Source organism: Perognathus longimembris, chromosome 5, assembly GCF_023159225.1.
Source record: "Perognathus longimembris pacificus isolate PPM17 chromosome 5, ASM2315922v1, whole genome shotgun sequence".
In the NCBI taxonomy this organism is placed as follows: Eukaryota; Metazoa; Chordata; class Mammalia; order Rodentia; family Heteromyidae; genus Perognathus; species Perognathus longimembris.
In genome coordinates, this window is record NC_063165.1 from 8,366,421 (window position 1) to 8,383,287 (window position 16,867).

Consider the following 16,867-nt stretch of genomic DNA (forward strand, 5'->3'; position numbering starts at 1 on the left):
CCAAATCTTTTATAAAGGCCTATTATGATCAGATTTAGTAAATATAAGGACAGATTTTTTTTTTTTTTTGGCCAGTCCTGGGCCTTGAACTCAGGGCCTGGGCACTGTCCCTTCTTTTTGCTTCTTTTTGCTCCAGGGTAGCACTCTGCCACTTGAGCCACAGCGCCACTTCTGGCCATTTTCTATATATGTTGTGCTGGGGAATTGAACCTAGAGCGTCATTTATATGAGACAGGCACTCTTGCCACTAGGACATATTCCCAGCCCCATAAGAACAGATTTTATAAAGTTAATACAAACTTGAACAAGTTCGTTTTTAAGTGTACTTAGGTAAAACCATAGAAATAGAAAGATTATTGGTTGCCAGAGAGTAGGAAAAGGACTGAAGATTGCTAATAGGTAAGGTTTTTCTTTTTGTTTTTGTTTTTGAGGTTGAAAGTTATGTAATTCTGAATATTCTAAACAGGACTAAATGACTAAATTGTGCATTTGTAAAGGGTGAATTTTGTGGTATGAGTTAGCTCTTGAAACTTTAAAAAAAAACACAGAAATATTAGGTCCTAACATCACTTTCATTGTTTTCTTGCTTTGTGTGATTTTTCTATAAGGTTGAAGACAATAGCTAGTAACTAACTACATGACTCTATAAGTTTTTTTCTTGATCCTGAATACCAAGTTTGTTCAGAGGATATCTTTGGTTTTGACATGCTATTTTAAGAAGTAATCCAGAGGACCATACAAGCAAAAGACAGGAAGAGAATCTTTCATTGAATGATGTGAAGTCCCACAGTATAGGGCAGGCAGTTCTGAGATTCAGGCTTTTTAAGTCCATTCCACAACTTCATATGGCTGCAGTGAGGTTCTTGGAGTAGCCAATGCTTATCTACTAGACTGCTTGGCTCAGCAGTTTTTTTGTACATTTGAAGCTTGGCAGTAAGCAAAACTACCAAAATGTGTACTTTTGAAAGATTTGTCTAAGTTTTATTTTATAAGTCAGACACGGTGATGCAATAGATAGTATTAATATTTAAAACATTAGTGTTTGTATTTTCTTTACTAATTTATACTCAATTAAAATTTTAAATTGGATTTCTGTGTTGTTGTTTTTGTTGTTTTTTTGCCAGTCCTGGGTCTTGGACTCAGGGCCTGAGCACTGTACCTGGCTTCTTTTTGTTCAAGGCTAGCACTCTGCCACTTGAGCCACTTCCGGCTTTTTTTTTTTTTTAAATATATGTGGTACTGAGGAATTGAACCCAGGGCTTCATGCATACCAGACGAGCACTTTACCACTAGGCCATATTCCCAGCCCCATGATTTCTGTGTTTTATAAATGATAAATTTTAACTTTTTCTTCCAACCAAATGGTGTTTTTTTTTTATATACTGGAACTTTTTAAAAAGTCATTTCTCCAGTTGAGGTTTAAGAAGTATTTATTTCACAAAAATGTTTCACACTGGTATGACATAACATCACTGCTCTTCAAAAGTGGCACCTTTTCTAACAAAGTAAAGCAATGGCATAGATAAAACACTCATTCCTTAAATCACCTCTTAGCTTTTGTGTGTGTGCACGGGCACCAGTCCTGGAGCTTGAACTCAGCCAGGGTGTTGTCCCTGAGTTTTTTGTTTTCTTTTAATGCTAGCATTCTACTACATGAGCCACAGCTCCACTTCAGGCTTTTTGGCGGTTACTTGGAGATGAGTCTACAGACTTTCTTGCCTGAACTGGCTTTGAACCGGCTCAGATCTCAACTTCCTGAGTAATTATGATTACAGGCATGAGCCAGTGGTGCCCAGTTGATTTTTGATATTAAGAATAATTTTGCTTTTATATATTTATTTTGTAAATGTTTATCAATTCTGAAACTGGGAAAAAAAAGTGAGTTTGTAGTAGGTGAAAGGAAATTTAGGAAAGTATAAGGGTTTTTTTCCCCCTTGAATTTTTTTTTTTTTTTTTTTGGCCAGTCCTGGGGCTTGGACTCAGGGCCTGAGCACTGTCCCTGGCTTCTTCTTGCTCAAGGCTAGCACTCTGCCACTTGAGCCACAGCGCCACTTCTGGCCATTTTCTGTATATGTGGTGCTGGGGAATCGAACCCAGGGCCTCATGTATACGAGGCAAGCACTCTTGCCACTAGGCCATATCCCCAGCCCCTCCCCCTTGAATTTGAGAATATTATATTTCAACTTGGTTGCATATAAAGTGATTTTCCCCTGGAGGGCACAGAGAGCTCCTACCTGTAATCCACTACTCAGTTAACTTAGGAGGCTGAGATCTGAGGATCTCAGTTCAGAGCCAGACCAGGTAAAAAAAATCCATGGGACTCTTTATTTCCATTTAACCACCCAAAGGCCAGAAGTGGAGTTGTGGCTCAAGTCGTAAAGAGCTGGCCTTGAGCATAACACTCAGGGACAGTACCCAGGCCCTGAGTTCAAGCCCCAGGACTAGCACAAAAATAAATGACTTACCTTGTGGATATCCATAACAGGGACCAGTTATTTTGAAGAAATTTTATTTTAAAATTGTAGTGATTTTTTTGAAGTTTGCTAAAGATTTTTGCAAGTACTATAGTAACTTATCTTCGAAGAGGATATTCCATGGACAAGTCATATCCAGTATTGATGATTGTACTAACCATAACCTTTCATCATCTAAGTATGTTTACTAAAAGTTGAAAGTAGAACATGGTAGTGTTCACCTAGGAACTCAGCACTTAGGAGCTAAGGCAGCAAGATTGCTAGTTTGTGTTTAGTCTGGAATACACAGCAAGACCCTGTTTCGTTTTAAAAACAACAACAAAAACGGTGGGAGCCCTGTAGCCCTGTTCAGGAGGCTGAGATACAAGGATCAAAATTCAAAGCCAGCCTGAGAAGGGAAGTCAGTGAAACACTTTCCTTAAATTAAGAACCAAAATGCTGGAAGTGGAGCTTTGGCTCAAGTGATAGAGCACTAGCTAATCCATGCATTAAGCTAGTGAAAAGAGCACTCGGTGGGCTGGGGATATAGCCTAGTGGCAAGAGTGCCTGCCTCGGATACACAAGGCCCTAGGTTCGATTCCCCAGCACCACATATACAGAAAACGGCCAGAAGCGGCGCCGTGGCTCAAGTGGCAGAGTGCTAGCCTTGAGCGGGAAGAAGCCAGGGACAGTGCTCAGGCCCTGAGTCCAAGGCCCAGGACTGGCAAAAAAAAAAGAGCACTCGGACCCTGAGTTCATGTTCCAGAACTGGCGTGCATACATGTACATCTGTAAACACAAGACACAGATTTGGGGAAAGGTGCACTTTTGTATCTTAGTAAATTTGTAAATCAGTTTTTAAGTTGATGGATTTTATTTTGAAATTAATGCATTACGTACAATTAAAATAGAAGATGAAGGAAATAAAATAATCCTAATCCCAACATCTACCATACCCATTAGCGTTTTAGAATGCTTTCAGTGTTTATTTTCCCTACTCCCCCTACTTGTGTTATTTTTTTTTCTTTTAGTTTTTGGTTTGCAGGGGCGGGAGAGGTGGTGGTGTTTTGTTGTTGTTTTTGTTTTGTTTTTTTCTTTCGAGACAAAGCCTTGACAGTGTTTGTTGCCCAGGGTATTTCCAAGCTCCTCTGGCTTCAAGGCTTAAAGATTTATTTGGGTTACTAGATCTTTTTAATAAATTCAAATTATTCTGTTTATTTTCTGAATAGTTATTGTAGAAAATTGGCATGCAAACTGATTATTGCTTTAAATAAATTTCTAGAAGTAGAATTACTGGTTTGAAAGGTAGGACTATTTTTAGTTCTTGTTACATAATTTTACATTTCTTTCTGGAACTTAAACTTGCTCACTAAGTCTCTTCCAAAGTGTACCTTTTTGCTTCATGCCAATTCTCATTCATGCCAGTTAGGTAAGCAGTTTATGTCTCATTGTTTTAATTTATGTTTATTTGATTGTTGGTTGATAAGATTTAAACTGTAGGGGTTCCTTTGTCATTTGGGATCTCTGTACATTTTTCAATTCCCCTGTCTTACATTGCTTATGCATACTGTTGGTTTACTCAGCATAAAATGTTAGGCTTTCAAGTAGAATTACATAATAATTCTTTTGATTGGCTTCAATCACATTAGCCCAATACTGGTAAAGTTGTTATTTAAATACTTGGATGAACTATACATTAAAGGCATAAAAATGAAATGTTAGGTAAGAAGGGACTGTAAACTATTCTTTACCTAATTGTTCTATCAGTACATGTTTATTTTATGGAGTTGGCTATAAAGCATCTTTTTGGAAAGTAAGATACTTACATTTTGTTAAAAGTATACTAAGTCTATATATACTACATTACAATATGTTGGCTTTAGCGTAATGTAGTTTAACTAAGCCAATCTCTCTGCTATATTGAATCAAATGCAAAAGGAAGAATGCTGTAGAATTAGATGCTGAAGTACCTGCATCCAACAGAAATAAATTTACTCTTACTAACCAGTAAAAACGTTGCAGACAAGTTAAAGTGAGAATAGCTGAAAAAACAAACAATTTTACAAGTAAGGCCCTTCAGTTCAAAAGTGCCTGGCATATAAGTCTTGAAGAGATGTTTACCAAATTCGAAAGGATGCTTAATAGACAACAATGTTGTATTCTTTAAAATTAGTTTTGATCTTAATCCCAAAGTCATGTTTTAGCCTTGTCATTCTTTAAATTATGACCTTTACTATAATTTCCCCCAATTTCTAGGAGTCTAATATCCAGTGGTTCTTTTATGGATACTCTACTGACAGTTTCAGCATTAAATTTTTGATATGCTTTTTCTATGTTCTTGTTTTTGTACTCCAGGTTGTATAATAAATCTGAACTATATTAATCCATGCATTAAATGCTGAGTATTATCCTGTTGGGTTTTTTTCTCCTAAGTTTGCTATTTGTTTTCATTGTCACTATTAAGTATTTGCCAGCTTCTAAGTCTCTTTGAAAGAATCATCCACATTTGGTTATTACATTAATCTTTATTTTCCTAAACTAGAACAATAGGGTTACATTATGATAAACATACATAAATTTGTCTTAAGACAAAAAATGCATGTAATACACTTAACTACTGAACAGCATACCTCAAACATGCTCAACAAATTTATACTACCCTGCAGTTGGGCAAAATCATCTAATGTAAGATGAATATTAGTGGCTTATTTCTGTAATCCCAGCTACTCAGAAGGGTGAGATTTGAGAGTCACAGTTTGAAGCCTAAGCAGGCAGAAAAGTCTGAGACTTTTATTTCCAGTTAACCAGAAAAGGGCCAGAAGTGGTGTGTCTCAATGGTAGAGCCTTGGCTTTGAAAGAAAACCTGAGAGAGCACCCTGAACCTGAGTTCAAGTCCCAGTCCCATTACCTACCTCTTCCCCCCCCCCATCATTTTAACACAAAGCCTATTATTTCTTAAAATACTGAATAACCTTACATAAAGTATTGAATACTGTTATCAAAAGCAGAATGAGTTTAAGTCAAACCATCAGAAGTCAGCAACTATGTAACATATTTAACTTTCCTGTCACATTATTGCACTTCTCTAAACAGAAACATGGAATAATAAGAACATAGGTAGCAAGGCAAAAATAAAACTTGACAAGTTTCAAATAGCGTTAGTGATAAGAACAATATTTTAAAGACTTTTTTTCTATGTGATTCCTGGATGATATGAAACATTTTCCTATGCTTTTCTGTTTTTATATTTTACATAGATAGAAATACAGTACCCACACATATTTTTGAATGGATATGTACACTTACAAATATACAAGTCATCGAATGAATCATTAAAGATTGAATCCTATGTCTTACTTCATTTTCCTATGTCTTTTTTTTTTTTTTTTTTTTTTTGCCAGTCCTGGGCCTTGGACTCAGGGCCTGAGCACTGTCCCTGGCTTCTTCCCGCTCAAGGCTAGCACTCTGCCACTTGAGCCACAGCGCCGCTTCTGGCCGTTTTCTGTATATGTGGTGCTGGGGAATCGAACCTAGGGCCTCGTGTATCCGAGGCAGGCACTCTTGCCACTAGGCAAGAGTGCCCCAGCCCCCCTATGTCTTTTTAGTGAACATTCCTTGTGAGGAAGCAAGGTAATAGAGAATTTCCACAGTAAGCTACAAATTCCTTTAAAACTAACATTCAGTTCCTGAAGAGAGTACACAATCATAGTGCCATGTAGCTTTAAAATGATAGCTGACCTCAAAAGTTATTTTACCCAGCTCATTTTTACAAGTGAGGAAGCTGGTGTTAAAATCATTTCAAATAAAGCAGTAGGCATCAAGCTGAAAACAAAATGTAAGAAAGAACTGTAGCTTTGTAGTTAAAAAAAGGGGGGGTTGGGGCTGGGGATATGGCCTAGTGGCAAGAGTGCCTGCCTCATATACATGAGGCCCTGGGTTCGATTCCCCAGCACCACATATACAGAAAATGGCCAGAAGTGGTGCTGTGGTTCAAGTGGCAGAGTGCTAGCCTTGAGCAAAAAGAAGCCAGGGACAGTGCTCAGGCCGAGTCCAAGCCCCAGGACTGGCCAAAAAAAACCAAACAAACAAAGAAAAAAGCCAGCTCATATTTTTTTCTATACAGGAGGAAGATTGAGTACCTACTTGTCACTGTAGATAAGTCTTTTTTGAAACATTTTAGTTATATATTAATAACAAGTCAATCTTAGAGTCATAAAAACAAAGAAACAAAACTAGATACAATTGGTGTAATTGATTACAAAATGTTTAAGAAAAATAAGTTTAAGGAAAAAGTAGGAATAAGTATCCATTTAGAGATTGATTAAGAAAGGAAATAGACATTAGGCAATTAAGTTTAAAAGTTACTTATTATTGCCTTGATAGCTTAATTTCAAAAGCAGGAAAATGCAAATTCTAGAAACTAAACTTTACCAATTCACTTTTACCTTTGCCAGTTCTGCCTTATACATTTCTAGGAATTGCTAAATACTAATAGCTAGAACACATTCACTTATTGATTTATAACAAATAATTTCTTTTTGGTTAAGTATATCTAGTGAAGAGAATATATTAAATTTTTCAGAAAGATGCTGGCTGTGATTACATCATGAATACATAAGGAAAAAAAGCAAGGTAATCTATTACCACGTGGATTTTAGCTGTTAATAAACGATCAGAAGATTTCATTCTACAAGTTAAAATAGGACTCTCTGAGTTTATGAAATTTGTAACTTGATTCAAATAAAAATTGTTCTAGAGGCTACATAATAGACTGAAGAACTTTCACAACCAAAGTCTAATGGTCTGAATATCAAAGTAAAATTCAATGAAATGTGGATAAATAGCTAGTGTAACTATGAAAAAAACCACAATCAACATGACTGTACATAATGGTTATGTTGTACATTTAACCTGTGCTAGGTTATCTAAAACTTCATTTAGTTCTCACTAAAATTTATGTCTCTGTAGCTGATATAAGTACATGCTTTACAAGTGAGAATAGTATGATACAATATCCTAGAATCATCTACTTGGTTGGACTCATTCAAAACCACTTCTTTCTCCAGAATACCACAATTTCTGGTGTGTTTTTCACTAGTATTATTTTGTAGTTTAGGGATTAATTTGTGGTTTAGGGTCTTTATTTATAAAACTGGTTGTTTTTCACCTTGGGATTTTTTTCCTCTTGAGGTTTGTTGGCTGATACTGGAAGTTAAATTATCTCATTCTGAGTCCAAATGATCTCTTCATTTCTCATGTTTGGTTTATTACTATATATGTTCCACTATATATGTTCTAGGTCAAGAAATAAATTTTTATGATTGTGTTTTTCATAGTTTATATTACTTGTTTGAAGGAAACACTACATTGAAAGATAACCAGTGATCACTTTGGGGCATATTTTTCTCATTTTCAAAACAAGAAAGTTTCTCTGAGAAGTAACTTTCATAATTTTTTCATGATACTTACAGCAGTATTTTTATTATAACAAAATTATTTAAAATAGAAATATGTACCAATAGGAAAAAATAACAGTAAATAGTTTTCATATTTTTTAACCAGGGTCCTCACAGTGAGAATTGTATCTTACAATCAAGTGCTTGTACCCACAGCCAAAACTTAACTTTCTTTTTTTTTTTTTGGCCAGTCCTGGGCCTTGGACTCAGGGCCTGAGCACTGTCCCTGGCTTCTTCCCGCTCAAGGCTATCACTCCGCCACTTGAGCCACAGCGCCGCTTCTGGCCGTTTTCTGTATATGTGGTGCTGGGGAATCGAACCTAGGGCCTCGTGTATCCGAGGCAGGCACTCTTGCCACTAGGCTATATCCCCAGCCCCAAAACTTAACTTTCACACAGCAGTATATTTGTTTCTTCATGTCCACAGACTTAACCAGTCTTGGGTCAAAAATACTGAGGACAAAAATTTCAAGAAGGTCCAAAGAACAAGATTCACATTTGTCATATGCCAAACACATGAATGAAATTATGTCAGGCATACTCTTGTTGGTGGCATCTCTTCGTTTCAGAGTCACGTTCTCTCCCCAGTATTCCTTTTTTTTTTTTTTTTTTGGCCAGTCCTGGGCCTTGGACTCAGGGCCTGAGCACTGTCCCTGGCTTCTTTTTGCTCAAGGCTAGCACTCTGCCATTTGAGCCACAGCGCCACTTCTGGCCATTTTCTTTATATGTGGTGCTGAGAAATCGAACCCAGGGCCTCATGTATCTGAGGCAAGCATTCTTGCCACTAGGCCATATCCCCAGCCCCCCCAGTATTCCTTGTTCAAAATTGTTTACTTCTGTTTCACTTTTGTACTACTGAGTTCTACCATTGATACATCTAAATGTGCAAAAGATGTCTCATTCTTTTCATTATTCATTAGCATATAACTTGGCACCTATTCGTATAGTATTTACATTGTACTAAATATTATGTTGTAAGTAACACAGAGATGATGGAGAATATAGAGAAGGATGGGTGTAGGTTGCATGTAAATTCTGTGCCATTTTGCATAACGGACTTAAGTATCTTCTTGTGAGGATGCAAGAACCAGTTTCACTATAGGATAACTGTATTTGTCCCTATTAATATGCAGTGTCTCCTGTTATATGTAGTGCTCCCCCCTTTTTTTTTTTCACTTAAATCCATTATAAAAGTTATGTTACTACATAGTAAGCTTATTTTCACAATCTGCTAGTGATGAATTTCAACCTGTAGTTTGAAAAGCACAGCTCTGGATCTTTAGAATTCTCAGAAAAAGTTATACATTGTGGAAATAGTAAACATCTATTTGCCAGAACTACAGTAAAATTCTTTTTGCATGTATTGTTTGTATTCATAAACTATTCCTTAAGTAATGACTATTACTGTACCTTTTTTTTGACCAGCCCTTGCACTTACTCCATTTTCTTGGGTAGTTGGTGTATTAACACTCATGCCAGGCCTCTGGCCTAGTTTTTTTTTTTTTGTTTTTTTTTTGCCAGTCCTAGGCCTTGAACTCAGGGCCTGTGCACTGTCCCTGGCTTCTTTTTGCTCAAGGCTAGCACTCTGCCACTTGAGCCACAGCACCACTTCTGGCCATTTTCTATATGTGTGGTGCTGAGGAATCAAATCCAGGGCTTCATGTATACTAGGCAAGCACTCTTGCCACTAGGCCATATTCCCAGCCCACTGGCCTAGCTTTTTTCCTGGTTAGACAATCTCTTTGATTTCACTGGCTTCAAGCTGAGTAGCTAGGATTACAGAAGTGAATTTCTGGCACCTGGCTTGTTATTCCCATTTTGCAGATGAACAAATATTCCTACAGCTGGCAAGTATTACATCTAAGATTTCCCGAGTACTTTATTATTGACTATGACTTTAAAAACTCAGGGGCTGGGTGCTATCCCTGAACTCCTTTGCTCAAGGCAGTATGACTTTGAGCCACTGGTTCATTGGAGGTAAGAGTCTCAAGGCCTTTCCTGCCTGGGCCAGCTTTGAACCACAATCTTCAGGTCTCAATCATCCTGAGTAGCTAGGATTACCAGTGCCCACCCAGCATTTAGCATGTATTCTTGCAGGGAATTTTTTTTATGATGCTAACTGACAAAGTAATGAAATGTGATTTTTTTTTTTTTTTTTTTTTTTGTCAGTCCTGGGCTTGGACTCAGGGCCTGAGCACTACTGTCCCTGGCTTCTTTTTGCTCAAGGCTAGCACTCTACCACTTGAGCCACAGCGTCACTTCTGGCCATTTTCTATATATGTGGTGCTGGGGAATCGAACCTAGGGCTTCATGTACAAGAGGCAAGCACTCTTGCCACTAGGACATATTCCCAGCCCCGAAATGTGATCTTATTTAGATAATCTTTAGAAAATCAATTTCTTTGTAAAAAATCGAATTTTCTCTCTCATTCTTAATATTACATTTTTCTGTTTATTTACATTTTTCTGTTTTACATTGATTTTATTTGGTGCATTCCAAGCCTTTTAAAATTTTTTCACTGGTGTCTGGTCTCAGTATGAATGGTTTTGAAAGCTGTGAATGTTCAAGGTATTCTTACTAGTAGGGCTAGTTTTACTCTTTGTAAAGAGACTTTTTCTTCAGACTAGTTTCTTGGTGTAGTGTCTTGATAGCATTCTAAGGGTCTGCTTTTTAAATAATAGGAATAATTGGGTAGAAATGGAAATGTGACTTAAAAACGTTGATAATGCTCAGGAATCAAAATTCTAAAATCTCCATGAGATTTGTATTGAAACTGTTATGTATTGTCAGTCTCACTATTGCCACATTCTGTTCAAGGATAGGTGTGTTTGCTTCCATTCAGGTTACTTTTAGTTCTTTGATAAAGGTTTTATAGTTTTTTCCTGTTATATAAGGTTTACATATTTCATCTTTGATACATGTTCATCACTTTTCTTTTAGATATGAACTTTTCTATTTGCTAAAGTGCCAGTATAAATATATAGGAAAGCTCCTAGGTTTTACTTGCTAGCCAGATTGTTAAACTTAGTTCCAAAGTTTGTTGTTCTATTAGTTAAATCACAAATATTTTTATTGAATAACAAATTTGACCTATCTTCTAAAAGTTTTTTTTTTCTCTCCGTTTTTTCTTTTCTTGCTTTTATTTTTTTAGCTCTTTTCACTTATGGATATGAAACCTCCTATCTCTAGAGCAAAGATGATTCTCATCACTAAAGCTGCTATTAAAGCTATTAAGGTAAGAATAAAATAAGTATTAACTTAGGAATGTTGCTGAAATTTTATAAAGATTGTTAAACATGAGACTATCTTATCAAATAGTTTATACCTATATCAAAGACTAGATTTTGCTGAAAAAAGGGGGAGAAAAATGAAACATGGGCTTTATGATGTGTATTATCTGAGATTACATTGAATTGACCCACTTTACAAACTGTTGTTTAGTTCTAATTTCATTATTCTTTTCCATAAGGTTTGCCTTATATCTTGCTTTATGAAGATTTGTTGATTAAATATCTAAGGATTTTGTAGTTTTTCTTTTGGGTAATTCCTTTCTTTAATTTGTTATTTAAGTTTTTTTAAGCTGTTGATTTTAGATTATTTCTCATGGCTTATTGAACATTGTCTTGATTGTCTTTTAATTACATGAATTTTAAAGTCTTAAGAACTTGCTGTAATGAAAGGAAATACTGAAATATGTAAACTGCCATTATTTCTTTTTGTTTCAGCTTTATAAGCATGTTGTTCAAATAGTAGAAAAATTCATCAAAAAGGTAACTTTTATTTATTCATTTGTGAAGTATGTTTGTGTTTTACCTTATAAATTATAATTTGAATGTTTTCTTCTGAAGACATTCTATCAAAGAATAGTTTACTTTCTCTTTAATCACTAGTTTAAATTTTTTTTTATTTACTAAGAGCTCAGCACTCTTATCATTCCTCACAATAGTTTATCTTATGGCCAAGACCCTTCCTCAGGTTGACGAGCCCACTCCACCCTTTGCCCCATCTACTCTGTTGACATTTAATTCACCTTTAAACTATTTCAGACCTTCAAATATTTAAAATGAAGTTACTTGGTAAAGTTTTCCCAACTTTTCCCTGTTCCTATCAGAATTAAGCTTGTCTAGTCCTAATTGTATGTTCTTATGACTTGCATGATTGGCACATATATTTCTCTGGAGGCTTAGACAGCTTTGTCTTACCGTGACATGAGACTGTGCCATGTAGTACATACACATTAGGTGTTTGTATCAGTAGAAGCTTTTTATAGTAGTAAATCTAAGTACAAATGAGTAAAATTGAAAAAAAATGTAATTATCTTCACACTATCGCCTCCAAATTACCATAGTATTTACATTTGAATCTACGTATGTTTTATTTATGTGCTTGTACATTTGTAAGAGAAAATTGACGAGGGTACTAGTGGTTAGTCTGCTTTTCTCACTGAACTTAATACAAACATCTGCATTTTATTTGTTACTACAGCTCTCCTGCTAGAGATTTTATAGGAATGCTTCAATAGTGAAACTTAATGGGGGAAAAATACACATCTTAATATAGCATAAATTACTACAGAATAAATTTCTATATGTAGAGTTGCTAAATGGGGTTTTCCTTTTTTTCTTGCCAGTCCTGCAGCTTGAATTCAAGGCCTGGGCACTTCTCCTGAAAATTTGTGTTCAAGGCACTGCCCCTGAACATTTGTGTTCAAGGCTAGCCGTCTACCACTTGAGCCACAAGTCCCCTTTTGGCTTTTTGGTAGTTAGAATCTCAGGGATTGCCAGGGCACCAGCCTAAGGTTTACTTTCCATATTGTCTTCCATAAAAGGTCTTTCCTTTTCTACAACCATCAGAAATGCATGTAGGTACAGTTTCTACTACTTCTTTGTCAATTTGTTAAGACCCAAAATAACCTCTTCTAATTTTTATTTTTCTAGATCTGTACTTTAATAATATTAAAATGATATGTTAAAATTATCCTTTTATACAACTTTAGCAAGGTGAAATTTGTTTAATTGCAGTAGGGGGATAATCATAAAAGGGAGTTTTCATGCAAGTAGCTTATAGATGGGTTATGCCATTTCTGAAACGAGGAAGAAGAATCAGAAGAGTAAAGTCTTAGGGCTCTGAAGTTTTAAGTAATGGAATTCTACATAGACTTGGGAAATTTAACAAATTAGCTTAGCTAGTTAGATTTGTGCAACTTCTGGTCAATTATATTTACATAAGGTTACATAAATATGAGATTAATAGATGTTAAAGTACAATTTTGGTTTATTGGTACTAATTTATATCTTTTTTCCTTGCAGTGTAAACCTGAATATAAGGTCCCAGGATTATATGTAATTGATTCAATTGTACGACAGTCTCGTCATCAGTTTGGAACTGATAAAGATGTTTTTGGGCCAAGATTTTCTAAAAATATAACCGCCACATTCCAATATTTATATCTTTGTCCATCTGAAGATAAGGTATAGTTAGTAATTTTAAAGTATTGTTAATAATTTTTTTCTTTATTGTCAAAGTGTGATACAGGGGGGTTTTAGATTCATATGAAAGGCAGTGAGTACATTTCTTGTTTGTTAATAATTTTAAAGCTTATAGTCTTGAGTTGATTTTTGTATCTACTTACTTAAATGTAGGTTTTTTGAAGCTTACTGTATTACTAGATAAAATCTTGTGATATGACTTTGAAAAAGGTTTTTTAATCAGTGGTTATTTCATGTTTTTTTATAGATCCTTCAAGAAGGTTGTATTGGTGCTTGCTTTGACAGCACACACACTTACACACACACATACAAACTTGGAATGATATAGAGAAGATTAGCGTGGTTTCCTCATACAAGGAATGTTGTACTGTTTAATATGATCAGTAGAATCAAAGAATGGAGTTGTAATTGCAGAGTGCAGAGAGAAATGAGTTGCTAATCAGATTAACAAGTCTAGGCATTCTGTTTAGGAAGATGAATACCTACCTTCCACAGATAATGCTGAGAAACATGGTACCTCTTAACAATTCAGTATTTTAGACTTAAAAATTTCTTCTTTGATTTATATATTTCTTTTTCTAAGGCAACTTTTTTTTTTAATCAGTGATGGATTTTCCTTAGTAACTAAAGTACAGTGAAAACAAAAAATACTATATATCTGTTAGATGGGTGCTGGTGGCTCACACTTGTAAACCTAGCTACTCAGGTGTTGGGGGGCCACAGCTGACCTCGGCCTGTCCCTCCCCTTCCTGTCTTTAACAGGAAGAGAAGCCCCTGTTCCTGGGGCTAGCACGTGTGCTATGGCTGAGGGGTACCCCAGGGGCCCATCCTTGGGGGTCTGGACCTCTGCCCACAAAGGAAGTCTCCTGACATCACTTGAGGGGCCTCTCTCTTGTGCCCGCCTTTGGGGTATATCTGGGGGACTCCTCATTTGAATACAGAAGCCCTAGAGGTTTTCTCCAGGGGCCCACGCATCGTGTCGTTCTTTGCGGGTTTGGGGCACCCTGCGACCACACGCCACCGAGGGCTACCTGTGACCATCACTCTCCCACGTGAGAGTGATAAAGGACCACCCAGGAAGGGGCAGACAAGCCCCTTCCCCCCAAGCGGAGGGGAAGTAGAGAGAGAGAGCCCAACACTCAGGAGGCTGAGGAGAAATGAAGATCACAGTTCGAAGCCAGCCCAGACGTGATGAGACTTTTTGTCTCAAACACCACAAAACCTGGGAAGTAGAGCTGTGGCTCAAGTGGTAGAGTGCCAGCCTTGAGCAAAAGAGCTCAGGAATAGCACCTAGGCCCTGAGTTCAAATCCCAGCTCACTTGCGCCCTTTCTCTTTCTCCTTCTCCCTCCCCCTCCCGCGCACACACACACACACACACACCCCTTGTGTTTATTCTTCAGGTCTATAGATTATTTTATACTCTAGATAAAGTAATTATAGTAGTTTAACAGTAATAATTATGATTGACTTTTTTGTTTATAAAACTTTCTATGGAGATGTCTTAATATGCTCTTTTTAAATAAAATATAATTAATTCAGCAAATATTTATTATATATTCATGTTTTCTTACATATAACAGAGTAAAATAGTCCGTGTGCTCAATCTTTGGCAAAAAAATGGAGTGTTCAAAATTGAAATTATCCAACCTCTCTTGGACATGGCAGCAGGAACCAGTAATGCAGCCCCAGTAGCAGAAAATGTTACCAATAATGAAGGTACAGTAGAGTGTAAGCCTGGATAATCATACTATTTTTTTGTTTATTTGGTTTTTTTTATGATGCTAATTGACAAAGTAATGAAATGTGATTTTTTTTTTTTTTTGCCAGTCCTAGGCTTGGACTCAGGGCCTAAGCACTGTCCCCGGCTTCTTTTTGCTCAGGGCTAGCACTCTACCTCTTGAGCCACAGTGCCACTTCTGGCTTTTTTCTATACATGTGGTGTGGGCTTCATGTATACGAGGCAAGCACTTTACCACTAGACCATATTCCCAGCCCCCTAATCATACTGTTTTTGTCCATGAAAATTTTCATGTCTGTATTACTAAAATTCTTTCATAAGAAGGAAACTTTGAGTTTATGTCTTAGAAAATACAGCTTTTTTTTCCCTTGAATTTCTTTTTGTTTTGTTTTAGATCCCGGGCTCAAACTCAGTCCCTGACACTTTTGCCCATTGGCTAGCAATGCTCTACCAACTGAGCCATACCTCTAGCCCCTCTATCAAGTTATTTCTAATAAAAATATGCCACTTTTGTCCTTATGATAAGTTCAGTTACCACAATCTCTGTATATTACTATGTATTAAATTTGGCAGAATTTTAATTTAGCCAAAAAACTTTAAGGGATTTTAAAGGAATGAGCTTGTTGACATTTTTCTTACTCCTGTTGTTCTTTGCCTTTTATTTTAGGCTCACCTCCACTTACAGTAAAAGTTTCCTCTGAACCCCCACAAGCTACTCCAAACTCCATACCTGCTGTACCACAGTTGCCTAGTTCTGATGCTTTTGCTGCTGTGGCTCAACTTTTTCAGACAACTCAAGGCCAACAGGTAAGCTGCCTACTCAAAGATCAAATCATTTACAAGGTATTTGGTATTACTGCCAATTCTTATTTCCCATTCCTTGTTCATAAGTACTTTGGAGGGAGAAACGTGTACTTTTTGAGTTAAAACCAAGTTCTTTAGGGAGACAAAGAAAATGATAAAAATAAGGGAACAACAAACTTAACTGGCTAGTATTACTGCTCAGAATTCTAGCATTTCTAATTGATAGTTATTTGATTGAATTTTTTCTAGATTTCAAGAAAACTTATTTGATTGAATTTTTTCTAGATTTCAAGGAAACCTATTGTTAACACAGTGTATTTTCTTTTTATCTTTGCGGTTGTTGGTATAGATTTTTAACCTTAAGCAATTCACACTGTCTAATCTAGTCATTCACAGACTTAACCATTAGAAAAAGCTAATTTCATTATTCATAATGACTAGGTTGTTTTGTTTTGTTCCATAATTAAATTTTGTTGTGTGGCTTATCAGTTTTCCCATTCTTTAAGCTTCAGCAGATCCTTCAGACTTTTCAGCAACCACCAAAACCACAGTCTCCTGCTCTTGACAATGCCGTGATGGCTCAGGTTCAGGCTATCACAGCTCAACTAAAGACAGCTCCTACACAGCCACCTGAACAAAAAGCTGCTTTCCCCCCACCTGAACAAAAGACTGCATTTGACAAGGTATGCTTCTCACATTACCCTCCCACTGTCTTACTTCAGATTGTGGGACTTGCCACTTCTCTAGCTTCTATAGATGGTTCGTTATGTTGTTTGTGGTTTGACATATTTTCTTCCTCAGCATCAACTCATTTTTTTTTTCCTGGCTATAAATATATGCTCATTGCAGACATTTTTTTTTTGAGAATACAGAAAAGTAAGCTGAAGAAACTCTCCCATTGTATTATTGGTTTGAATTGTAACTTCA

At 36.4% G+C, this 16,867-nt stretch overlaps 1 protein-coding gene across 4 annotated transcripts in view; it reads left to right on the forward strand.

The window, feature by feature from the left end:
* Scaf4 (SR-related CTD associated factor 4) overlaps positions 1–16,867 on the forward strand; it is a 55,882-nt gene that overhangs the window by 8,643 nt on the left and 30,372 nt on the right. For all 4 annotated transcript variants that reach the window (XM_048346325.1, XM_048346327.1, XM_048346326.1 and 1 more), the window contains exons 2-7: positions 11,060–11,143; positions 11,634–11,678; positions 13,218–13,379; positions 14,979–15,114; positions 15,804–15,943; positions 16,447–16,623. In XM_048346325.1, coding sequence (XP_048202282.1) covers positions 11,060–11,143; positions 11,634–11,678; positions 13,218–13,379; positions 14,979–15,114; positions 15,804–15,943; positions 16,447–16,623 — 744 coding nt within the window. The remainder of the gene's footprint in view (positions 1–11,059; positions 11,144–11,633; positions 11,679–13,217; positions 13,380–14,978; positions 15,115–15,803; positions 15,944–16,446; positions 16,624–16,867) is intronic.